The sequence below is a fragment of the Balaenoptera physalus genome (assembly GCF_965194825.1).
Source record: "Balaenoptera physalus genome assembly, chromosome: 14".
Lineage (NCBI taxonomy): Eukaryota > Metazoa > Chordata > Mammalia > Artiodactyla > Balaenopteridae > Balaenoptera > Balaenoptera physalus.
In genome coordinates this window covers 2,359,073-2,385,200 of record NC_138893.1, presented here as the reverse complement: position 1 = coordinate 2,385,200, position 26,128 = coordinate 2,359,073, and the positions used below count along the sequence as shown (strand labels likewise).

The following is a 26,128-nucleotide window of genomic DNA, read 5'->3' as shown; positions in this document are numbered from 1 at the left end:
GGCAATGCAACAGGGAAGGATACCGTGGTGTAATCACACGCGAGACCCATTACTCACCAAAGACGTCTCAAGCGGCCAATGCGAGTGCCTTGTTTTCGTCACCACAGAAGCGCTGTGGGCCAAGGACGCCAGTGTGGCAGCAAGAGCTGGGGACCATCCCTGAGGAAAAGATGCTTAGGTAGCTGCTGGACAGGTCCTGGGAGCCACCACCAGTCAGGGTCAACGTGCCAAGGGGAGACATCCACTCGGGACCGTGGCCCACTTTGGGTGCCAAAATTATTACCCAACCAAACTTGGGTCCGCTCGCCTGTGCGCAGTAAAACCAATCTACTGGCCCCGGGTTGTAGCGAAGGAAAGTGCAGCGTTTCTGCAGCACTGCGAGCCCGGGACAACTAATGCTCGAAAAACCCAAACGCCTCCTGCGAGTCACTTTTAAAGGCAAGGTGGGGGAGGAACGTCCCAGGGTACGTGATCAGCTCGTGCGCATCTCTCTGATTGGTTGATGGTGAGGTAACGGGGCGGTGTCACAGGTGTTAACACTATCAGTCCTCAGGATCCCAGTAGGTCTGGGGCTATGGTGCTCCTGGTCATTAAGTAGTTAATTCCCTCCATTTGGTAGGGGTTTTAGTACCTGTAAAACAACTCAGGAGATGTGCATCAGATACTATTACCTAGGTACTTCAGAGAGGAGCTAAAGCAGAGGATATGGGGGAGGGGTCTACCCCAGGAAAGTCCCATAGGGTCCTGCTCAGTTACAAAGACTTCAGCCAATATAGCCTCTCTTAACTAGTCTTTTTGGCAACTTTTGTGGGATCTATCAGAAGGGGAACATGTTTCTCATGAAATTTCTGCAATATCATGTTTAAAATTAGTTCAGAAACAAATTTACTCCGCCTTGCGCCTTATATGCATCTTCCTTTATTGCTCTCACTGGCCAGGTGGGCTCAATATCTGTTTTCCTACTAAAGTAATGTTTCCCTCTGATATAAGTATTTCTACTCCAAAGTATTTTACTAAAAAGCCTGTGAACATACCTGACACAGTTTGTGACTATAATCTCAATGAGCAGTTTCTCAGTTTGTGTTATTAAAAAGTTATCTGATCCTGATTCTGTTGTTTTCTGCTTCTCCAAAACAACTTTTCTTCATTAATTATTTATTTTATATATATGCAATGTGTTCACTGCCCAAGGACTTCTGGGCTTGTGCATAAAATTTAAACTAATTCAGCAGCTAAAATCCCTCTTAAACTAAAATGAAATTACCAAGTTAATGGAGCAGTGTAATCAACTCAGAGTTAATAAATATGGTGTGGCCTTAATAGATGCCATAAGAACAAATGTCAATACATATTGACAATTTGCCACGTGAAAGCATGACATTTATTATGTTTATATTCATGTTGTCACACATTTATTATTTTTATGGTCCAGCTCTACTGAGTGCATTGGAAGCATAGTATTGGGCCTTATGGAAATAAAAGAAATAAACAATTTTCCACATTCCAAAAGTAAGTTATCTAGGATTTAAAAAAATAGCACACATTTAAAGTTCACCAGAGGGGTTAGTCCATCAAAATGCACACACTCCCACTAACATGCAGTGTGAAAATGTGCCATTAAAGCTGATACAAAAACAGGAGTCTGGAAGAGAGGTTTTTAGTTATAAACATACTAGATGGTGTTTTTTGCACCTCTTTGTGTCGTTCATTCTTCAGTGGGGAAAATATTTAAACTCGTGGGAATCTGTTTTTTGCATGGAAGCACTTAATCCTTTGGGGCAGACATGGCTGGCTCTTAACTTCTCCTAAAATCTGCTCATCAACATCTGCTTGCACAGCACATTCTGTATTTCAGATTCTGAATTCAAGAATGCAAGTGCTCCCCAAACTGATCGCAGAGTATATGGACCCTTTAACTTACATATGCTTTACCAAATTCTGCCTAATCCCTAAACTAAATGAAGAAAGAGATGCAAGGGCCTCACACAACCGGCCACGTCGCCTTTTGGATCTCATCTTTCATAAGCTTCTTGTTTATATATTCAGAGAAACAGTGATAAACTGCCAGAAACAGAGATGTGGCTTTTACTTGGGTAAAAAAATTAAAAATCACATTATTGATTATTTTCATTAACAACACTGAAATGCTTTGAGCTTTCTCTTACAAAACTTTTTGGTGACTAAGCCAATGTTTTAGAAACAGGATTTAGGCAGTGGAAACAAAATATTTTTCGAGGGAAGATATGAGAAATCCTCCATGAAGAATCACAGTAAGTAGCTCCAGGAGCTTTGGGTACAATGGTTTGTGGGTAATTGAACTTCAAAAAAAATTTTTTTTTTAAACTTTGGTTGATTGATAGTTGTTGAAATGGAGTGATAGATACACGGAGGTTCATTATACTGTTCTCTGTACTGTTGTGTAAGTTTGAAATTTTCCATTAAAAAGTAAAAAATAATGCTGCCTGTTTATTATGGAAAATTTGCAAAGTACAAATAAGCAAAAAAAAGACAAATCACACAAAGACACCACATATTTTAGTGAACATTCCTCCAGTTCTTTTACTAAATATGTATATAATACATACTATATATATTATACATATATATTAGTATATGTATACAGACAGATACATAAATGAGTATCATGCTGTGTATATCTTTGTGCTGTGCTTTCTTTTTATTAATCATGAACAATTTCTCAAACATGATACTTCATAACCATATAGAATTTCATTTTATGGATCTAACAATTTATGTTTGCCCCATTATTTGACATTATTTTATTTCTCTCCCCAACCCCACGATTATAAACAATGTTATACCAAAAATTACAGATGAGTTTTTCAGATATTTATGATTATGTCCATAGGACACATTTCTAAAAATGTAATTTCCAGGTCAAGGAATATGCGAATCTTTATATTTTTATGCATATTGTCATATGAACTTCCAGAAACTCTATTAATTCACAGGTCCACAAGAAGTACCTGAGAATTTGTGAATTTTGATTGGCAAGAGATACTATGATTGTTTTAACTTGCATTTCTTTTATCTTTATTGAGGTTGAACCTTTTTCATGTGTTTCTTTTCATTAATGTTTTTCCTTTTAAGATGTGCCAGTACACACCCTTGTCTATTTTTCTAGTTGGGGCATTTTTGTTTTTCTTATTACCTCAATCCATTTCAATAATTCCACTAATTCAATACAAATTTTGGGTTAATATTTTTTCTCAGTCTTTCCACATGAAGACATGGCTTCCATATAAATGAAGCTATTTTCAACATATTAATCAACCACTGAAGATAATTTTCTCTAGTGGCTAAAGTAATACTCATGAAAATAAATATTATGAATGCCCACTTCTCATATTCCTCGCAGAAAACAACTTACATTCTGCCTACATAAGAAGGTGAACTTTAGGTGTAAGTCCCCAAGTGAGTTGAGGGGTAAGGGGTAAAGTTTGGAGACCTGTAGGCACAGCAGTGGCAATCTCAAAGTCAAGTGAATTGTCCCTTTACCACCAACACCCCAGCAATCACCTCCTTCCAAGTTCAGTCACCTAAAGTCAATGACTGAGTAATGAAATCATGAAGGTTTTTGTACTATTCTGTTTCCTTGATGTCACGATTATATAGATTAAAATAAATGAGAGAAAACACATGATTTTGTTTATTGGACTATTTATATTTAAAAATGGAGCAGTATTTCCTAGTTTCATTTAGGGCAACTATGGGCACAATCTACGTTATTTCCTAATTCCCTAGGTAATTGTCATTATAGAAACTACTTCCATGTTTATATCAATAGATTTCAACTTATACCCCCTCCTACTGAATTTTTAAAAATTAAGCTTCAATATGTAAATAGATGAAAGTGTTATATTATTTATATAAATGTATGGTATATAGTCTATTTTAACATGCATTTATTATAACTATAAACATATTTACTTAGTATAACATATATTTGTTTCTAAATATAAAAAGTAACATAATGAGACTATTCCAGCCATGTCAGTCTCAATATTGAATTTATTCCAATATTCTGACTTGGCTTCATAATATTAATAAAAAAACTTGACCTACATTAAGTAATTGCAAATGGTAGATTAAAATAAAGAAAAAGCTTCCCTGTAGTCTCAGGATATTCTTCAATTAAGTAATTCAGAGCTTAAAATAAAAGCAATTATATATATATCTCAATTATAAGTCAGGCAAAAAAGCATCTAAACCTAACCAATGGTGCTAGAATTACCATTCATATGACATTATATAAACATGTTGTTGGTTCTTTTTTTCAATGAGTTGTCAATGATTCCACTATGATGAGAACACACAATCAGCAGACATTCCCAATCCTACCTTGTGCTACACGAGCTGTTTTACAATTTTATGTTGAACAGGCCTGCTAACACCTGAATTTTCTTAATCATGCAAAATTTAAACGTTCCTAGACAATGAAACATTTGTACAATGTTCAAATATATGCACAGAAGTGGAAAAAAATTTGCACATGTGCAAAAAGTACCTAACCCTTAGTTTAACAGGTTGAGACCCTCCAATATGTCAACATGTGAATTATTATATATTTGAGTACATGGTTTTAAACCGAGTTTTAAAGATATGGCTAATAATAGATGCTTTGAAAAGCTAATGTCAAATCAAATGTCACCGCAACCTCCAAATACAGTTAGGAAACCACTGCTTTGAGACACAGTACAGGATGCACAACGTGGCCCTTGATCAGATAGTCCTGAATTTAAATTCTATAGCCTCCACTAAATAGCTGTGTTACATGGGGTAAATAATTAACTTCTTTAAGCTTCAGTGACTATATCTGTTATGAAATTTAAATAAGAAATGCAGAGAAAGCAGTTAGCCAGAATGCTAGTTATGATAATGGTGATGATAAGCTTGCTCAATTGTCATCTCTTTCCAAGGCCTATCCTGACCATTCTACTTGAAATTTCAATATGCACAGACTCTCCCAACCCCACACTTCTGATCCCCCTTCAAGCTGCTCTGTTTTTCCCCATAGCACTTATCACTTTCTAATAAACTATTAACCATCAACCAGTAGGATATGATTTCCAGTTAAAGAAACATCACATATAATATCAGGCTCTTTGCAGATCTTAAGTTCTCAAATTTGCATAGACAAAAAGCCTTCCAATATACTCATTAGTGGGTTCTTATGTCTTGAAATAGAATCTAGGTTTAGTACCTCATTAAAATGGAATTTTTGAGCGGACAGAGAGTTTTTGTCTTTTTGTTTTTTCTGTTTAGTCTTCTTGATATCCTGTAACTTGAAAACTGTGATGTAAAATTAATAATACATAAATACTGTGATATAAAGTCAATACACCTTATATTACATAAGGGAATAAGAGAGGAAAGAACACACACACACACACACACACACACACACAAACACATTCATAACAAGGTAAGTAGAAAATATTCATGACAATTATAATCTTTGTTTCTGTAACTCATCAGTGGTGGTAGTATTTATACCTACCTTCTTCCACTACCTGTTACATATTCTTTTTGCCTTCAGCAAGCACTTCAGCTGGTCATGGTTTTTTATCTGGTGGGGTGACCTAAACCTTCATTCCTGAAGGGTCTGGGCCATTAGTAGTCCTACCTGGATTGGGTTTTGGTAGTTTTCTATTGACCTTAATCACAGGGCTGGTAATACTAACAGAGGCCCTAAGGAGTCTCCTGTATACAAGATATACTCTTCTTTACCTCTGTTGTGGAGTAGTAGCCCAATTTCCCCTTGGTAGTCAGGGTCAATCACCCAGCCAACACTGTAAGTCCCATCTTTGCCTGTTGATTCAGAAGTATGGGGTTCAAAGTGGCTCGGTGGCAGTCTTAACATCCAGTTCAATGGAGTCATTGTTGTGTCTCCTTGTAGGAGCATTCCTCCCTCTGGAACTAAGACCTCTAGGCTAACAGAGCATACGGACATGGGAACAGGAAGCAAAATTTTGCCAGTGGGTCATTAAGGTAGTAATAGTTGTGTCACTCCCATTTCCACTCCTTGATTCCTGGACGCATGAATCCTGACTGTGGGAGAAACAATACCATATATTGGATGCTGATTCAGAGCATGTACAACCATCTGGATAACCTTGCCCCAGGCCTGCAAAGTAACTGAGTCTTCAAAAGGCCATTCCACTGTTCCATCAAGCCAGCTACCTCAGGATGATAGGGGGAATATGGTAAGGCCAGTGAATTCCATGAGCGTGGCCCCAGTGCTGCACTTCTTTTGCTGGGAAGTAAGTTCCTCGATCAAAAGCAATGCTATGTGGAATACCATGACAGTGGATTCTGATGATTAAATGAGATAAAGAATGTTATTTTCCTTCCCTAGAATCATAAACATGCATATACATCAGAAATGTTTAATAATAGTAATACTGCGTGTTTGCCAAAGTGATCATTTCAGCCTGTGAATGCTTTGGGAAATTATACTGTACTAGAATTTTCAGAGATGAAGTTTCCTTAGAGATTACCTAATGGCTTTCAAACTTTTTAAAGCTCAAAATCCTAAATTCACAAGAAAGCTATTATGTAAAACAGGTAAAATTAGACTTGCTATATTTAAAAGTAGAGTGGGGCGGGAGGCAGCACAGAGAAGGGGGCAATACTTGCTCAGCCAAGGCCCTTCCCAGAACCCCCAGGATAAATTTTCTCAAAAATATATTCAAAGTGCAATGGAGCCCCCTGCCATTAATTAAATGGCACCCAGTCACTTTTAGGCAGTCTTAGGAGGAAAAAAATATCACTGAAACTGTTTTGATCATACATATTTCACAAATGTAAAACGTAGGATAAATTTTGAGTTTCACAAAAATTGTTTATGACTAACTCAAATCATGTGTTTAAAGATTCTGCTTGCACCTCAGGAATTTGCATCCGTTTGCCTGGATGAACGTTCTGGAAACGGTGCAGTTTTTTTCAGTGGAAGCATTTTCACTTAAGGTGTGTCTCGTTGCTTAGGTTTGTTCACTTGTTTTTTGCATTAAACTACTAGTCTACAAATATAGATCAAGGACTCAAAAGTAGTTCCCTGAGGTGTAAAAGGAGTGGTAAAAATACTAACGTAAATGCTACAATAAAGAACAATTTTTAAATGAAAAGAATTAATGGGCAAATTATAAATCTCCACATGCAGGGAGAAGTGAATCTGTGAATGACATGCATTCTCACAAGCATGCTCCCCTGCCAGGTGTGTCCCTCCCGGTTTCCAGGTGAATTCCCCAACACCGCAGGGCACAGGGGAGGTTTTATTGGGAAAGGTCAAACCTTGAAGGCCAGGATCAACAAGAAGAGAAGAGGAAGGCACTGCTCCTCCCTCCCACTCCCTCATCATCCATGGAGAGGGATGGCGGGGCCCAGGTGATCTGTTATTTTGCCTTTTTTATAGGGCAACTTTTAAAGAAGTCTTGTCAAGACTGGGACAGACAGCTGCCCAGGACATGGATAGCGCAGGACCCATGGGGAGTTATAATCTCCCCTGTTGGCCGTGAGTCCTGAGGCAAACCATCAGTTCCTCCACATGCAGAATGGATGGGAGTGAGATACAGTCTTACCTGGGTAATTGTTCAAGGTCACTTAACAGACAGTACTGCTCATTGCACAACAACTAAGTGGAGGACGGCAATGGTATTGATCAAGCCAGGCTTAGTCTTCCACATTAAATGTTTTGGAGTTAATTTTTGCCGATGTCAGCCAAGGTACCAACAGGAAACAGACGGCACAAAGGTGGGAACTGAGGGAGTTTTGGTAAAGGAGCTACGTATAAACACGTGGGCAGACATCAGGGAAACCAGCAAGGGATGGGGAAGCAGCCTGGGGCTCAGCAGCAGGAGGCAGCCATTACTACCCCTAGGCCTGAAGAGGAGATGGAGGGGCTGAGGGACAGCAGCAGCCATCAAGTCCTTCGGTGTAGGAACCCGGCCACTCCCAACTTGTAATCCTGCAGGAAGGAAACAGGGAGAATAAATGACCCTGACCTCACTTTCCTACCATGAATCTGATGGTGTTCCCACTGGCCAAACCCAATCACAAGTCAGAGGGTGAGGAACGTGGCAAATCCAGCTGATGGGTCAGCCTTCCAGGGTACAAGGTCAAGTGGAGAAGGCAGGAAGTGGACATTAGGGACAAACAGAGAATGTCCACACACCAAGGAAGACAGGACCCAGGGGCAGCCCTTGAGAGGTGAGCTTTAGGAGAGCAAAGGAGGTAAGAGACCAATTGTAGGGCGTGGAGTGTTTAATGAGAGGTGATGAGTAAGAGACCCTTTCTTTTTTTTTTTTTAAAGATTATCAGGAAGAAAAGGAACACGTTACAAAACTGTCTTCAAGAGGTCTCTGGGTTAGGAAAAGAGAGTATTTTCTGATTTGGGAAAAAGACAGAATTTTCATCTGAAGGGCCTAAGGATCCACTGTAAAGGGAATAACTGGAGAAAGAAAGAATAACAGATATGCCCACCATGGGAGAGTATAGAGTTTTGAAGACAGGACACAGTATTACATGAACAAGGTCAAAATCACACCAACTGTTAATTGAAAATCATTACACTCCCCTCCCCCCCACCAATAATCGTCAGTCATAGAATGCATTCTACTGCAGTAGGTTTACTATGCCATCTCCTAAAAGTGCTTTATTAAGGTGAGACTTCAAAATGTTCTCAAATATGACTTGAACAGATTAAGGCACTTGATTGAAATAAGAAGACCAGATTTGAGAATTATGTAAAGGTTAAGAAAATGAAATATATTTCAAAATTGATTAGCAATTGGAATACTTTCTTGGCTAAAAATTAAATATGTAACAAAGAGTGAAGGTGATTATTCACAAATTAAAATGCTTTTTATAGTTTTTCTTTCTACATCTAACAAATGTATCTGAAGGCTTGAATACAGAGTGTTATCTAAATTCCACCTCCACAATTTTGTGGTCTCTCAGTACTATTTCAAATTGGAATTGTTCCAGCCTGATCCTCTTAGACTATCACGGGTGTCACCTAATAGATTGAAGACCTCAGGAATCACAGTGTTAGAACTACTACTATGTCATTAATCTCATTAGTGACATTATTTCATTTATTGTTAAAGAACTTCACTTATACTTAAAATGAGCCAGTAACACATAAATCATGAGGAGTGGAGTAGAAACATTTCCCTACCCTAAGAAGACAGCTGAAACCTCACCATCGGTTTTCATTGTCTTATGTTGCCACACCAGACCATCAATACCCATTATAAAATTATCTAGCCCTTTCCTAAATGTTTCTCTGGTATGGTTTATTTTAAACATCCAATACGTCAATTGGTAAAGTTATGAAAATACCCCTCTTCAAGAAAATCTGATTCCATTTGTAAAATCTGCTACTCGTAGGTTTATAGGTGTGTAGATTGGAGTACTTTCATTAGAACAAGGGCCAATCCAATTGAGCAAATAATAGTATCAAGCTACCCCATATTTCACTGTGATGTGCTAAAAGTCAGAGCTCTTTTAAAAGAAAATAATTGTAAACTACCAGTCCCATATGTTTCCTTTTCTCTGCTAGCCCTAAAACAATAAACTAAGATAACGAATGGAATTTTCAGGCTTCGGTGAGAAGCCTTTATCTTCAAAAGAGACTTGAGAAGGAAGACTTAACTGACCTTTCCGTGTAAGAAAGCATATCACCTACTGAGATGTGTCTTTCTTGTTGGCACCTCGGTACAAAAGAAGTGAGAAGCTAAAATCAGCTTCAACTTGTGCAAATTAAAAGTAACCTTCAGGCTAATGGGTTTTCAACACCACTCCTTACTGGGCAAAAAAATTGTGCCCCGTAAAATTAAATTACCTCCTCAAAACTGACTTCTCCAATAAATTATGATATTAAATACAGTAAAACTGAAATTCCTACAAAACAATTCCTCCCTCCCTGGGGTAACCCTCCTGTCACTGTTAGAATTGATTCCATCTTTAATGAAGTCCTCCATCTAGCTCCGGGGTCCAAAACCATAAAGGGGTGAAGAAAACAAAAAAACTGTCAAAGAAATGGCAGAACAATTAAAAGCCAGGAAAATAAATCAGACATTTGAGAAAACTAGAACTACAGTTTAGAGAAATAAATGCTTTAACAATGTACCAAAGGCTAAATTTAAAGAATGTGAAGGGTTCTTAGCAGAAGATGACCCGTTGTTTTCCATTTCTTTGAAGTAGTGATCAGAAGGAAAAAATCAAATAATTAAGCATTGTAATGAGTTTGTAAGGTGGTAGCACTTAAGTATTAACTCTGGCAATCACTAAAAATTGACTATACTTTCACTAACTGAAGAAGTCTAACATAGTCCTTTTTAAACAGTGTTAGAAATCATAAACTCATTGTTGAGTGAATATTCTGTACTAAGAGCTAAACCAGTTTCTTTAGGCATGAAAATATCAAGGAAAGGAGGACTCCACAGTCCACTTAAAAGACTAATCAAACGTATACAAAAGTAGAGACAATTCATAAACACCAGTTAGTACAAACTGTGTGCAAAATCTTAACAGTAAGACAAGGAAAGGCACAATTATCATGAGGTTATATAAAGCTGAAGTGTTCAATTTGATTTGAAAGGCAGTGGGCAAATGTAAGAAGAAGTCTATGATGGAAATATTATTTTGGCAGGTGTTGTACAGGATGGACTAAAGTCAAGAGAAACATACAAACTAATACTAATCCTAATAACATCTGACTATAGGTACCAGATACTATTCTAAACATTCCCATATATTAACATGTTAAATCCTCACAGTAATGCAATGAGGCCGACACTGTCATTATCTCATTTTACAGATGGCGAAAGTGAAGCATTTAAATAATGTCTGATTTTTTTTTTTTTTTTTTTTTATTTATTTATTTTTGTCTGTGTTGGGTCTTCGTTTCTGTGCGAGGGCTTTCTCTAGCTGCGGCGAGCGGGTGCCACTCTTCATCGCGGTGCGCGGGCCTCTCACTATCGCGGCCGCTCTTGTTGCGGAGCACAGGCTCCAGACGCGCAGGCTCCAGACGCGCAGGCTCAGTAGCTGTGGCTCACGGGCCTAGTTGCTCCGCGGCATGTGGGATCCTCCCAGACCAGGGCTCGAACCCGTGTCCCCTGCATTGGCAGGCAGATTCTCAACCTCTGCGCCACCAGGGAAGCCCCCTAATGTCTGATTTTTTGCAGTAAGCTTCCTGCATAGCAACTCCCACGCAGGTTAATATAAGCAAAGCACATTTCATTATCAAAGCAGGTACTATCATCCAGAGAAGACTACTGATACTATTACTAAATGTATTGTTTTTCAATGTTTTTATTACGGAAAAATTCAAATATATATAAAGTAGAAATAACAGTATAATGACCACACCCCCTCCATTTACCCAATCTTGATTCTTCCACTATACCTCCACTCATTATCCATCTACCCCTCATGATTTTGCAGTAAATCGCTGGCATTTTATCATTTCATCATCACTAAATCTTTCAGCATGTTGTCTCTAGAAGATAAAGATAAAGACCTTTACAAGGTTTTTCCTTGTAAACATGACAATAACCTGTAACACTTTAAAAGGACAATTCCTTAATATCAAATATCAATCAAGGTCAATTCCAATAATATATCTCACTTTAATACTTATTGAGAACTTGCTATGTGTTCGCAGTGGTCACTTCCACGTACACTAGTTCGTTTAAATTGCTTTCTTTTTTTCTTTTTTTTCACTCTTACTAAAAGGAACGAGTCTGTCTCTACTCGGTGATTCAAGGCACCGCCGCGGGCCTTCCCGGCAGAGCGCCCCGCAGCGGCCGGGCCCGGGTCTCCCGCTCCCACCGCCACCGGGTCCCAGCCCTTTCCCAGCTGGGGACGCGGCTCCGGACCGGAAGCCGCTGTGCGTGGTACTCACTTCCCCAGCCCAGCGACCCCGGCCCCGCCCCGGTTGCCCTGGCGACGAGGGGCCGCCGTGCGGCGGCTGGATCATGGCGGCGTCTGTGGGGACGACTCCCGGGGGGACGACCCCCGCGGGGATGACTCCGGCGGGAACCACGCCCGAGTCGGAGGTACGCCGTCCCTGTCCGGTACCCGCGACCCCCGAGCGCCCGCCCCTTGCCCGCGGCCGAGGCTGGTCCCGGGGAGGCGCCTCCCCCGGGAGTTGGGTGCGCGGACCCGAGTGGCGGAGGGTTTGGGAGCGGGTCCCGGGCGGCGCGGGCTCCGGGGGAGTGAGAGGGGGTCCCGGAGCCACCGCCCCGCGCTCCCTGAGCCCTGCCGCTCGACGCGCCTCGTGCTCTCGAGTGTAAACTAGAAATCCTTCCGTTGGACGGTTCCTTCGTTGCCCCGAAGGCCTCACAAGGACGCGCTTTTCTCCGGATTCTCAGCACTTGAAAGGGAATTCTGGCAATTTTAAATGGGCCCGACTCTTTTGGAAATTACTACTAATTCACTTCAGATAATCACAGTTACCGTTGCTCAAAAGCTGTCGTGGAATAATTACTTTTCATTGGTAGTGGATAGATTAATATTTGAAGGCCAGTGTTTCCCTTATTATTTTGGTATTTCTCAATAATAAATACATAATAGGAGATGGGACAAAGGAGGAACGCCTGGAAAATCGACCTTCCGGTTATGGCTTAGTTGCTCATAAGCCCCTTGTTTTTAGGAAAACTATTTAACGTCCTTGGGCCTCCAGTGGTTTCCTGTGTAAAATAAAGATTTTTTTCCTCAGGCCCCTCCGAACACAAGTTCTTAGTAATAAATAGGTTCTAGGTAACTTGAGTTACTCATAAGCTTTGTATCCTGAGATTTTAATTAAGAATATATGCCAGATATTACTAAAAAATGTTTAAAGCTTCACATACTTGAGTCAATCATGTTGTCCTAAGAAGTTTTTTCTTCTGTTTTTTTAAGACTCTGAAGGTGAATAATGTTATAATTAACATTGCTAGGCTCAACTTCCTTTTTTGTGTAAATAACGTTTTTTTTTTTGTACGGAAGATACGTATTAGCTGCAGTTTTATAAATGAGGAAACGCAGAGCCAGTGAATTCAGTGCATTGCCCAGAGATACGCAAGTCATTCCCAAGCCATTCTTCCCAAAACTGTGTGCAGACCACTAAAGCATGCGGATTCTCCTATGACCCTTTTGAAATTAGCATACATTAAAAATACATTTTAATGTGATAAACTGGTTACTAACCCCATTACTCCCTTGTGATCGCTAATGTAAGTAATATAGTTTCAAAAGTGGCATAGGAAATTTCCCAATTAAATCGTGTTATTTAAGTATATACAAAAACTTACTTATGAGAATGTACAGTTGTCAGTGTACACCTACGTATATAGTTTCCCATGTAGATAATGTCCTTTGTAAGAAGGACTGATAATTTGGGGTTAATGAGCCTGCACTTCGAGAAAAAATACCCCATAATTTTTTTTTTTTTAAAGATGCAAAGAAGTGCCATGTTCCAGGAAAAAAAATAATCACTTTTTATAATAGACGAGTCAGATGAATACATATAGACGTTAGGTGATTATCTGCCATCTTAGCCCTGTCAGTGGGCACTTTTGTAAACTTCTTGGAGAAGCAGGTATTCCCGATGACAATCAATAGTCTTTTAGTTAGTAACAAACCGAACAAATCAAGTTGGAATTTGGACTCGCTTAACTGTGCTCATTTACTAAGATTAACACACTGCATGGTCAGAACTCCATTTTCCATTCTCATGAAAGCAGAGTTCCTATAATTCATGGAGTAGACAATTGATCCTTAGTGTTACGTCATTCATTAGAATAAGTCCTGCCTGCCACCCATTTGTGCCCACTGTGGGTTTCAGGGGTTAGATAGAAAAGATGGCAAAAATCTCTCTCGGTGTGTCTGTTCCCAAGGCTACATCTTTTCAGTTAGGTATTGAAAGGTTCTTCTCAGGTCAGATTCTTTCCTGAGTTGATCCCCCAAGACCTAGTCCCTTATAGTATTATTTCTTAATAATTCTGTATCCAAATTGACTTAGCCAGTGCACCATCCAGTCATCTGAGCCAAGCAGTAGTGAAATATTTCTTTTCTTGCCAAGTCTATTGGAAATAAAGCATAAGCTTCCAATAGTCTGAGGTTTCCCATTTGTTGTTTGTTCTCAGTACCTAAAATAAAAACAACAAATTATCCCAGTCATATAGTAGGCACTCAATAAAAATATAGCTTAACTGATTGAAATTATAGAGGGTCTGACATATGCCAGAAATGTAGTTATCATAGCTCAAAATCTGCTCTATAAGATACCTTGAACAAGCAGACATGAGATGCAGATCCTGGAAAATATTTCTTACGTAATATTGCTTAAACTTTTTTTTGCCAACTTTCTGAATTCAACAATCCAGTTTCTTTAGTAACATGGGAGTAAATGCCTCCTTCTAAAAGGTAAGACTAAACATTTGGGAGATATCTATTTAAATGCACAAGACCAGAGAAATGACAACAGTCTGAAAATAAGTATTTCCTACGTATAGATCTGTAACTGAAAGGAGTTTATAAATACTCCTAAGTTAATTTATAAGTGAGTTTGTAAATGAATACTTAGAATTCAATCATCAGTCTCTTATCAATAGTTTGTTCATAAGCTGACTTTCTTAATATTTTCAAAAATATATTTGGGACATGTAATCATTTAAGTATTATATGTAAAAGGACTATACTTCAACTCATATCAAAGACCTAAAAGAAAATGTAAATGATTATTTCCCAATTGCTTCTTTTGAATAATTTCCCTTAGTGTTAACAAATCCCCTAACAGATGACATTTATTCAATGCCTTTGGGACTTTCTCAGGACAACGGGACACTTACATAATCCTGAGTGGAAAGATGATGTCACTTGTGGTAAAAGCCTCAGTGTGTTTGGGGGAGGCCATAGACAATTCTCTCGGCATTAGGCGGTCCCTACGGACCTTGAAAATAGCCCCCACCCTGTCATTGGCAGGTTAGAGAGAAACACTTGGGGCTCAACTTGGGCACCAAGATGACCAGGTTCCTGCAGTTGCAATGTCATTCATGAGGTATTTATTGAAGGCATTTACAGCACATGGTGTAGATCAACCTGTGCAGGGCTATGAGATGAGGAGGATGCCAAAAAGTTGCTCAAAATATTGTTGAAAAAACAGTGCTAATATTCTTTAAAATGTGAATATACAGTAGCATTATTTATCAGTCACTTAGAACCTCTGGAAATATTGGCCTTGGGCGCGGAGGTATTGACAAACATTTGGGCTTGTCTTTCATCTTACTATTAGTCTTTGGGTTTCCTATCTTATTCTTATTCCCTGCTGCTTCTCCCCACTCCATCCTCCCTTTCAGGTTGCACAAATCATCTCCAATTTTTTTCTAATATTTAAAGTTTTATTTTACTAAAGTTAGGTCTTTAACACAGCTAAAATTAATTTTTGATGGATGTACTGTATATTTGAAATGAGGATCTAATTTTGTTTTCTTCTAGACATGAACCATCAATTATGCCAGTTTCATTTACTATAAATAAGCCATACTCTCTTCCCATGGAGAATGGACTGACTGCTGCTATCACATTACATATGTACATGAACGGGCACGAGAATGGCTGAAGAGTCAGTGGAATAGAATAGAGAATCCAACATTTATATATGTATATGTATAAATTTATACATGTATGTATATTTTTGAATTTCCATTCTCTATTTTTTTATACTGACTAGTTTGTCCATTCTTGTGTTACTGCCAAACTGTTTTATATTTAACTTTAATGTCTAATTTGGAAAGGTCCCTCTCACTATTTTTCTTTTTCAAAATGTATGTATTCTTCCATAAGAACTTGAAAAAATGATTTCGATAGTTACAAAATGATACAGAATGATACAGTTGCGATTTGAGATTGTCATTGCATTATACTTGTAATATGGGAAGGATTTAATTTTTTTTAATTTTATTTATTTTATTTTTGGCTGCATTGGGTCTTCGTTGCGGTTCGCGGGCTTCTCATTGCGGTGGCTTCTCTTGTTGTGTAGCATGGGCTCTAGGCTCACGGGCTTCAGTAGTTGTGGCTCGTGGGCTCTAGAGCGCAGGCTCAGTAGTTGTGGCGCATGGGCTTAGTTGCTCCGTGGCATGTGGGATCTTCCCGGACCAGGGCTCGAACCCGTGTCCCTTGCGTTGGCAGGTGGACTCCTAACCACTGTGCCACCAGGGAAGCATAATTTTTTTTAATTTGAGGGTTTCCAATAAATCTCTTTTATCAAATCTTGTTATTAAACTTTGATAAAGTTTATAATTTCTTTAGGTACTATACCTTTCTTATTATATTTTTAATCAAGTTTAATCAATTTTAATGCCATTTCCATTTATAATTTCTAATACAGAGGAAAGCAGTTAGCCTTTGTATGTTTATGTTATATGTAACCATCTTACAAGTTTCTTATTAGCTCAAACCATGTTAGTACAATGTCATGTTTCTTAGGTGCGCAACCATGTAATCTTCAAATAAGATTTTTTAATTTCCTCATTTCTAATATTTAAGCCACATATTTCATTTTCTTATTATATTATTAAACCCTCTATAGTGAGTTTAATTACAATAATGTTACTAGCCAGAATCCCTTTTTAGTTCCTGGTTTTCATAAGAATACATCAGTGTTTCTTCATTCAATATAATGTTTTGGCATATAATCTTTTTTATGTTTAGCTATTCTTTTTTTTTAAATATTATTTTTATTTTTTGGCTGCGTCGGGTCTTAGTTGTGGGCGCAGGATCTTTTGTTGTGGCACGCGGGCTTCTCTCTAGCTGTGGCATGCGGGCTTAGTTGCCCCGTGGCATGAGGGATCTTAGTTCCCCAACTAGAGTTTGAACCAGCATCCCTTGCATTGTAAAGAGGATTCTTAACCACTGGGCCACCAGGGAAGTCCCTAGCTTTTCTTTTTTTAATTCATATTTTACTGAGAGTTTTGCTGCTGAATTCTTACAAATGCCTGTTTATTATTTATTTTTATAATCATTATTTTATCATTTAATTTGACTTAAGTATATGAGACTTGTTAATGATACTCTGTCCTTGCATTTCTGAAATTAACCTTATTTTGGTCATAATGATAGCTTATTATTCTTTTAGTACAATGCTGGATTCAGTGTTCTAAGATATTATTTTAACTAGAATTTTTGCATCTGAATTCATTAATGATTTTGACTTATAATTTCCTTTCTGTGCTAATTCAGGTTTTTGTGTATAGACTGTGCTGGCTTCTAAAAAATGAATTATCTACAGTCTATAATTATTAGACTAACAGAATTTATGTGTTCTTGATTGTTCAGTAGAACTTCAAGTGTAAACTATCTGGACATGGTGACCTTTTAAAAAGTAGACTTCCAGTTTAGTTCATGTTTGGTCAGGTCCATTTCTTCCCTTACCCTTGGTCAAATTTGATAACATATATATCCCTAGGAAATCACCCATTTCCTTGTAATTTTCAAATGTATTTCCATTTAATGTGGCATGTATTTATTTTTTCTTTAATCGCATTTGCCCAAGATTTGCCTATTTTATTCATTATTTTAAAGAACTAGCTCTTGCTTTTATTTATCTTTCTTTCATCTACTTTTTATCTTAAATTGGCTCCTTATGGTGTCCAGGACTATAGTGAGGTGAGTGAGGGGTACCAAAAAATTCAGTAGTCAAGAGAAACTACATTTTAATGCAATATTTTAAAAACTAAAATTAATGCAAAAAATCCATAATGGATCTAAATTTTAAATAAAAACAGCATCACTATTACTGATTTTTCCTTTTTGCCTCAGGCTCCAACATGGCTCAATGCAGCGCTGCTTCTTAGTTCATTTATTTTCAGGCTTGAAGAAAGCCTTTCAAAGTGTGGAAGTTGTAGACCACTCTCTGTTCTCTAAGACTGTGAAACACCTCTTAGACATCTTTGGTGAACTGTGCTATCTTTCTTTAGTGAACATTTATTAAGAGTCTTGTAAGACATACCACTGATGGATACAACGATGCCCCCAAAAGCTTAAATTCTAGAAGAAAGACATATGTACAAATGTGGAAAGTTTAGGTGACATTAGAGAAAAAAATTCAGAGAAAAAGTTATCTGACAATATCAGGCTTACAATTTTAATGCTTCTGGAATAACAGCTAAAATCCAGCAGGTGGTGGAATAAAATGAGTCATAGTGCAGTTTAGTTTACGGATTTTCCTAGTCAGAGATGTAATTTTACAGAGAAAGTGATCATTACATATTTACATTTTTATTAACCTATTCATGAATTTTCATTGTATCTTTAATTTTTACAAATCAGAACGTATGCATCAAAAGATTAAAGATTTTAAACCACCTTATATCCTTTCTAGGTACATGGCAGTGTATAAACAAACAAAAGAAAAGCTCTCGTTTAAAATAGGTCCAGGAATTCAATTTAAGACAAAAGAAGGCAAACCCTCCTACAAGATGATTATCTTAAGCTATCAAGTTTTAATAAAAAATGAGGCACTAATATTAGGCACCTTAGCTAGAATTTATTATTGTACAAAAGATTAAGATTATTGTATTCTCTTGCAGTGCTTGTGTGACCTATTTTCTCCTGTTCAGAAAATTTTCAAATCTAATACAATTGATCTGAATGTCTATATAATGTACCGTTCATATATATCTTTATTCATTATGAATAATGATAGCAATCTTGTATGTAGTAAAACATATCAGAATGATTTTTTAACATGAATCCAAATTTAGGTTCAAATGCCTTGCTGTAAGTCACAGAATTCATCAATATTCAAACCATCATGAGATCTCCAAATCCAGGCCCTGCTTTTTATCATGCTCCGTCATCTAACAATGTCATCACAGGATGGAGATGAATTCAGACAGTTGATTAACAACCTATGTTGACCTAACTAGGACCTGCAGAATTCTAAAAAGAAGTAAAAGATTGAATGACTGTCCCTGAGGAATTTACAATCTAATGGGATTAACAGTAATAATTATACTTTACTGCTAATAATAAAAAAAATACATGTAACTAACAAATATTTAAACAAATATATAGCCATACATTATGGACTAAAATACTATTCTGTCTAAAAACTGAGTGCATTTAATTCTATTTACAAGTGTCTGAGTGCCTACTAGGTGCAAGGTATTATATTAGATACTAAAATATTTTTTCTTACTAAATTTATAATCTAATAGTATGACCTACTTTAGGTTAATTTGCTAACTCTAAGATTATGAAAAGATAGCTAATAAAATAGCATATTTTATTTCTAAGTTGGATTTTTAAAAATAAAAATATAATAACCTAATATTAAATTACAAACATTAAACTGAAATAAGGCAAGTTCTTGAAATAAGGCAAGTTTGGGATGTGATCTTGTTAACTATAGCAAAATGTTTCCTACTCTTACTTATTGGAGCTTATTCACATGGAAAACTAAATAACTGTTGAATTAAAAACATTTGCCCCATCTCTCCCCCAAATCTCAGAATCCTTTTTAAAATTTATTTATTTTTTTTAAATTTCGTTGAAGTATAGTTGATTTACAATGTTGTGTTAATTTCTTTTGTACAGCAAAGAGACTCAGTTATACACATATATATTCTTTTTCATATTCTTTTCCATTATGGTTTGTCACAAGATATTGAATATAGTTCCCTGTGCTGTACAATAGGACCTTGCTGTTTATCCATCCTGTGTATAATAGTTTGCTTCTACTAATCCCAAACTCCCAGTTCTTTTCTCCCTACCCCTCTTCCCCCTTGGCAACCACAAGTCTGTTCTCTATATCTGTGAGTCTCTTTTTGTTTCATAGATATGTTGATTTGTGTCATATTTTAGATTCCACATATAAGTGTTATCATATGGTATTTGTCTTTCTCTTTCTGACTTCACTTAATATGATAATCTTTAGGTCTATCCATGTTGCTACAAATGGTATTATTTCATTCTTTTTTATGGCTGAGTAATAGTCCATCACACATACACACACACACACACACACACACACCACATCTTCTTTATCCATTCATCTGTCAATGGACATTAGATTGTTTCCATGTCTTGGCTATTGTGAATAGTGCTGCTGTGAACATAGGGGTGCATGTATCTTTTTGAATTATATTTTTTTCTGAGTATATGCCCAGGAGTGGGGTTGCTGGGTCATATGGCAACTCTGTTTTTAGGTTTTTGAGGACGCTTCATACTGTTTTCCGTAGTGGCTGCACCAATTTACATTCCCACCAACAGTGGAGGAGGGTTCCCTTTTCTCCACACCCTCTCCAGCATTTGTTATTTGTAGACTTTTTAATGATGGCCATTCTGGCTGGCGTAAATCTCACAATTGTTTATTTTCATGGAGCTACTGGTGTCTTATCTCTTTTTCAGTCTTCTTTTCCATCCCCCATTCACAGCTCTTCTCTTCATGCTCTGGCTTTGGGCAGTTTCATCCATTCTCATACTTGTAGTGACTCCTAAACCAACATCCATAAACTTGACCTTTGTTGACTCTAGCATTTCTAATTAACCTCTAAACATTTCTTTCTTCTATGTATATTCCATCTAAAATTCAACCACTGAAACCAAATTCATCATCTTGCCTTCTTAACACTAGCATCATCTTCCAACACTCTTATTTCTGTTGGTGTAATAAGAGTGTCACATATGCTTTTGCAGATTGTACTCTGAACAAAAGGACTCAGCTGAGGGTTGAGCAGGAGCTGAAACTATACTCTGTTCACAAGTGGTGCACTTGGGTGCTGGGCTGCGTCAGCCTTAAGCCTTTTAGTACTTCCTCCACCCAGAGAGGATGCCTTTGTCTAGTTCACACAGAGGTGGCATATGTGCTGTTGGAGGCCCTGAGTATCAACACCTTTTTCTTCTAGTCACCTATTTCAGAAACTCAGACTCTCCATTCATTCTTCCCTCTTTTAGTCCCCCAAATGTAATATGTTGTGTTTATCCCTTTCTGTTCTGCACACTGCTAGGAGCCCAGTGCAGCCCAATGCCTCATTCCTGAACTGTTCTAACAACCTTTTCATTTAACTCTTCCTTTTTGTCCTTCACCCTGCTACCCTTCATTAAAGCATAGTTTTGTCATTTCATTGCTCAAAAAACTTCACAGTCCCTTATTGCCTGTAAAGAACAAACTCTTCAGCCTGTCATTCTTCAACCAGCCATGGTCTAAAATATGTATGGTGCCTTGTGCAGTATCTTGTGTATTGTAATCACTCAGTAAATCTTTATTAAACTATTTAAGATCTCCTGTGATATTTTTCCAATGCCCACCTTCCACTTAGGTCCAACTAGTCCCCTGTGTGTGCCCTAGGCACCACTGTGAACTACTTTATATTTATAGAACCGGTACCCAGCTGTCCTGTCTTTATCAGCTTGGTGTTGCTGAGTCACTCACCTGGGGCATTATCCATGCTTAGTCTCGCAAAGGCTATTTCTCTCTGTAGACTTTCCTTGTCCTGTTGCTGTCCTTTTCCCTTCCTTCTTTTAGACTGAATGACATCTTTATTATGGCTCACTTATCATTCTGTTTTCTTGTTTTAAAGTCACTTTTAGTTTGTTCCTTCCACAAGATGTTAAGCTTCTTGAGGGTAACAAGTCTTTCTTACTTGTTTTTGCCTCCTCTTGTGCCCCAAGTTCAATGAGGAATATATAGATATTCAAAAATGTTTGTTAATTGAAAACCATCACCCCACCCAGTTTTAAATATGCACAAAAGACAGGTTGACTAACCATTCAGCTTTTCAGAAGAGAGGTACCATTACTGAAAGACAGAAAGGAAAAGAGATTATCTAGGAGACTGTTGTTTTTAAATTTTTTCCTGATAGCAGTGAGACAAAAGTAAGAACAAATTTTGATATCATTGGGATTACTATGTGAAACGTGATTGAAATAACTTATTCCACATTTTTTTTTGGTAGAAAGATACTGAATTCCAGGAGCGTGAAAAGATTCTGTGTCCAGATTTTCTTTCAGTTGCCCAGATCACCGAAATGCTAGCAGAGGATGTAGATGGAGTTCAACAGTAAGTACTTCAATATTGCAACCAAATACGGAACAGTTCTAGTTCTGCATCTATAAATGGTCATGATATGTTATTACACATTTTAAACCTTTTTCCAAAATATTTGTTATTATATTTTGCACAGATATATATATCCAGACTGTGGAACACAAAAATTCTCAAACAACTTACTTTTTCCACTGCTCAGCAGTCTTCTTTATGGGAGAAACGGATTTCAACGAACTTGCTAATCTTAATAGAGAGTAGGGATTTATTGTTAAAAGCAGCCATTAGCATATGCCATCTTCTTTTCTCTTTCATTTGTAAAACTGTCAGTATGCACAAGAACCTTTAGGTCTTCTTTCTCATCATGACAAGAGTAAGATGTATTTTCTGTAATATTAATAGTGAATACATTTTATAATTTTGGAAATCCTGAATATTAGCCATCCACCTGTGATTTTTATTGGATATGAAGCTATGCTAAGTATTCTAATCTCATACATTTTGCTTAAATATGTGAATATAACTGAATTTATAGGCATCAGTTCTAATATACGTACATCCTATTCTTTTTTTTTAATTTTTTTTTTTAATTTATTTTTTATTTTTTATTTTTATTTGTGGCTGTGTTGGGTGTTCGTTTCTGTGCGAGGGCTTTCTCCAGTTGCGGCGAGCGGGGGCCACTCTTCATCGCGGTGCGCAGGCCTCTCACTATCGCGGCCTCTCTTGTTGCAGAGCAGAGGCTCCAGACGCACAGGCTCAGTAGTTGTGGCTCACGGGCCCAGTTGCTCCGCGGCATGTGGGATCTTCCCGGACCAGGGCTCGAACCCGTGTCTCCTGCATTGGCAGGCAGATTCTCAACCACTGCGCCACCAGGGAAGCCCCGTACATCCTCTTCTTAAGGCCATTGATTTCTACAGTAGATCATTTACTTAGAACTCTAATATATACTCAGATATATCCACCACACAAATTCTGAAAAGGTGTTTTTAGTAATCATTCATTTTAAAAATTATCTCACTCTAATAATGGAAGCCTGATCGGTTATAATGTGTGGAGTGTGGGGACGATGTGATGATGTTCTGGACTGTAATGTTCCAGGGTAAGATTTCTATAGGCCAGTCGTCTGGATGTAAGCAGGGCATTGTCGACCATAATGGGCACATGGAAAATGACTTAGTCAGTGGTTATCATTTGCAGATCTTACAAATATTATGGAATAGAGGTGATTTACTGCTGAGAAGGAAATATGACAGATGTACTTGCTGGAAGAGAGATTTGAGAAGGGAAGGCATATTAAGAGCAGGCAGATGACACTGACAGGCCTTTTCCTGAAATGCTCTTCACCTCCACTGCCTTCAAATCCTGCTAGAAATCCTGGTGATCTGTGATTTGGTCATACTACTTACTATCTGCATTTTTAGAAGTATTAGTCAATTAAAAATTTCCAGGTTTAAGAATTTCATGGTGATGTTACCATATTTATAGAAATGAATGCTCATTGGGAATTCTTATTTTTTAGTGTCAGAATTGATTAGAAAAATGCATCTATTAATATCACTGATTAAGCTTCAAGTAACTATTATCTTCGATTTCTAGGTAACCCCAAATGTTGTTGGTCATTGAAATGCAAAAAATAGGTATTTAAAACTAGGCAGATAGTAGATTAATATGATGTAAATGACATATATTTAATATAGTTTATAATTTATTTGTATTAAATAGTAAATACAAGATGTTATATTAAATGCAGTTAATATTAAATAAAATTTATTGCAAACAAACGCTTTTTAGACTTGTGTATTTCTCATCACATCTTAAGTTGTACTGTGTATGACCATCTTTTGTGACAATCTTTTTCTCTTTTTCAATTACTGGCTCTCTTTTTTGTTAAATATCTAAATTCTAAAAGTATTTTTAATCTCTAAGAGGTGAGGTCTAGAAGAAAGTAGATGATACAGAGGGTGGTACAGAAGTTAGCTGTATAGAAACAACCAGGTTTAACAGCAGGTTGACCTAAAAGGTCATTCTTTTAGGATGTGCCTATGGCCATCTCATTAATAGAATTCACCTGAAGTAATCTCAAATTTTAGGGCATCGATTTTGGATAAATGACATCAGTGTTATGTCAGGAGCCATTTCTTTGAAAAGTAATTCTCTTGAGGTTTTTTACATGATTTTTGTAACAGTAATCCTGAATTATTTGTAGTCAGTCATTCATTTTCCATTTAAAATAGCATTATTATAAATGGGGATTATATACCTTTCAAAATGACAGAAATATAATTGAGGTATCCTGTCACCAAGTGGCAAAAGTATGCCAAAATCATACAGTCTACGAAGTTATAAACCTACTAAAATAAATTATGGGACATTAGCACATTTCCCTACCTTTAAAAATTTTGTTGCATAAAAGCAACCAACCAAATGAAACATTAAAGTATCATTAAAGTATATTTCTGGAATACACTTCAAAGTTAAATGTCTGGGTACATTTCTCATCATTTCCTAACTACTATCTATGATTCATGTTTTAATGTAACCCTGATTTTATTTACAGATCCACCCAAATCCCTTTTGAAAAAAGGATAGGGACTAAATTGAAAATAACTATTTAAACACAGAAGTAAGGTGGAGAGATCTTTTAATAACCTTTCTATAATTGGTTTCCATGAGCTGTTCAGCTCTTGCCTTAAGGCTTATTTCTGCATGTCATCATATTTAAAAAATAAAAGCCACTCCAATTTCAAGAGCAGGCAAGAATAATGTAATATTTTTACTGAAATTCTTGGTGAGACAAAGTAGGTAGTTACATCACCTATCACTATAGCAAAACTTCCTAAATCACTATTAAGCATCTTTCTCTTTCCTTACGTTCTCTCATGCTACATATGTGGCCACCTCTCCCCTCTCCCCTGTCCCATCTCCCTTTATTCCCAGAGGAAAAGCTTACAAATTTACCAGTAAAATGCATGGAAACTTTGCATTCAAATCACAGCAGTATCTTGCTCCTAATGCCTCCCTGCATAGTTTCCTTTGGAATGAAATAACTGAATGAAGAATAGAAATGTTAACTATTTAGCCTGCAGTTCAAGTTGAAGGTTAAGATTCAAATGGTACTAGGGAAAGTGATGGAGGGGACATTAGGGAAAGAGAGCAAAGGTGGAGGAAACTTAAAGAGACTTCACCAAAATAGTCTTAGGCAATTGTCTATTAATATATAGTTAAAACATTGAAAAAATAAAAATGTAAAGCAAAGAACACATGCCACTATTCAGGTCAGATATTTAATTAAAACAATAACATGCAGATGAAGAATACACTTAGAAGGAAGACTAACTTTTGGAAACAGAAGAAAATGTTAGGCAAAAGCTGATGATTAAAGAGGGCATTGATTTCGTAAAACGAGATAAAAGAAGAGATTATAAAATACGTAAATAAGAAGCTTTTAGCACTAAGGCAAGAAACTAAGGTAAAGAATAAATCCAATATAGAACTTATCTTGCTGAAAATCAAGGCAGTAATGGAAAACAAATTTAAGAAAACATTCAAAATGCATATTAAAGCAAGTAGAAGATGCTAGAATATACATCTAACTTAGTGTATCAGAAAAAAATACTTGAAACTTCATAAAATAAAAGTTTGATAGAAGATAAAATAAGAAAAGTTGCTGTTCAAAACTATCAAACAAATATACTCTTATTGTAAATTGCCAAAAAAAAGCTTTGATTTAGGGCTTCCCTGGAGGCGCAGTGGTTGAGAGTCTGCCTGCCAATGCAGGGGACACGGGTTCGAGCCCTGGTCTGGGAGGATCCCACATGCCGCGGAGCAACTAGGCCCATGAGCCACAACTACTGAGCCTGCGCGTCTGGAGCTTGTGCTCCGCAACAAGAGGGGCCGCGTCAGTGAGAGGCCCGCGCACTGCGATGAAGAGTGGTCCCCGCTCGCTGCAACTAGAGAAAGCCCTTGCACAGAAACGAAGACCCAACACAGTCAAAAATAAATAAATAAATAAAAATTTAAAAAAAGCTTTGATTTAAATATTTTAATAGAATAAAACTTCATGTATTACCTCAT

General features: G+C 37.3%; 1 protein-coding gene and 1 long non-coding RNA gene across 14 annotated transcripts in view; one reads left to right on the top strand and one right to left on the bottom strand.

The window, feature by feature from the left end:
* LOC309643154 overlaps positions 1-26,128 on the bottom strand; it is a 353,652-nt gene that overhangs the window by 313,599 nt on the left and 13,925 nt on the right. The window lies entirely within an intron of this gene.
* Positions 11,599-26,128, top strand: part of CABCOCO1 (ciliary associated calcium binding coiled-coil 1) — a 140,515-nt gene continuing 125,985 nt past the window's right edge. For 7 of the 13 annotated variants that reach the window (XR_014253557.1, XR_014253558.1, XR_014253559.1 and 4 more), the window contains exons 1-2: positions 11,599-12,083; positions 21,966-22,069. Coding sequence is in view for 8 of the 13 variants with exons in the window: in XM_082425631.1 (XP_082281757.1) it covers positions 12,003-12,083; positions 21,966-22,069 (185 nt within the window). In the remaining 5 variants the exon portion in view is untranslated. The remainder of the gene's footprint in view (positions 12,084-21,965; positions 22,070-26,128) is intronic. The other 6 variants (XM_082425626.1, XM_082425627.1, XM_082425625.1 and 3 more) reach the window with 2 other exon arrangements.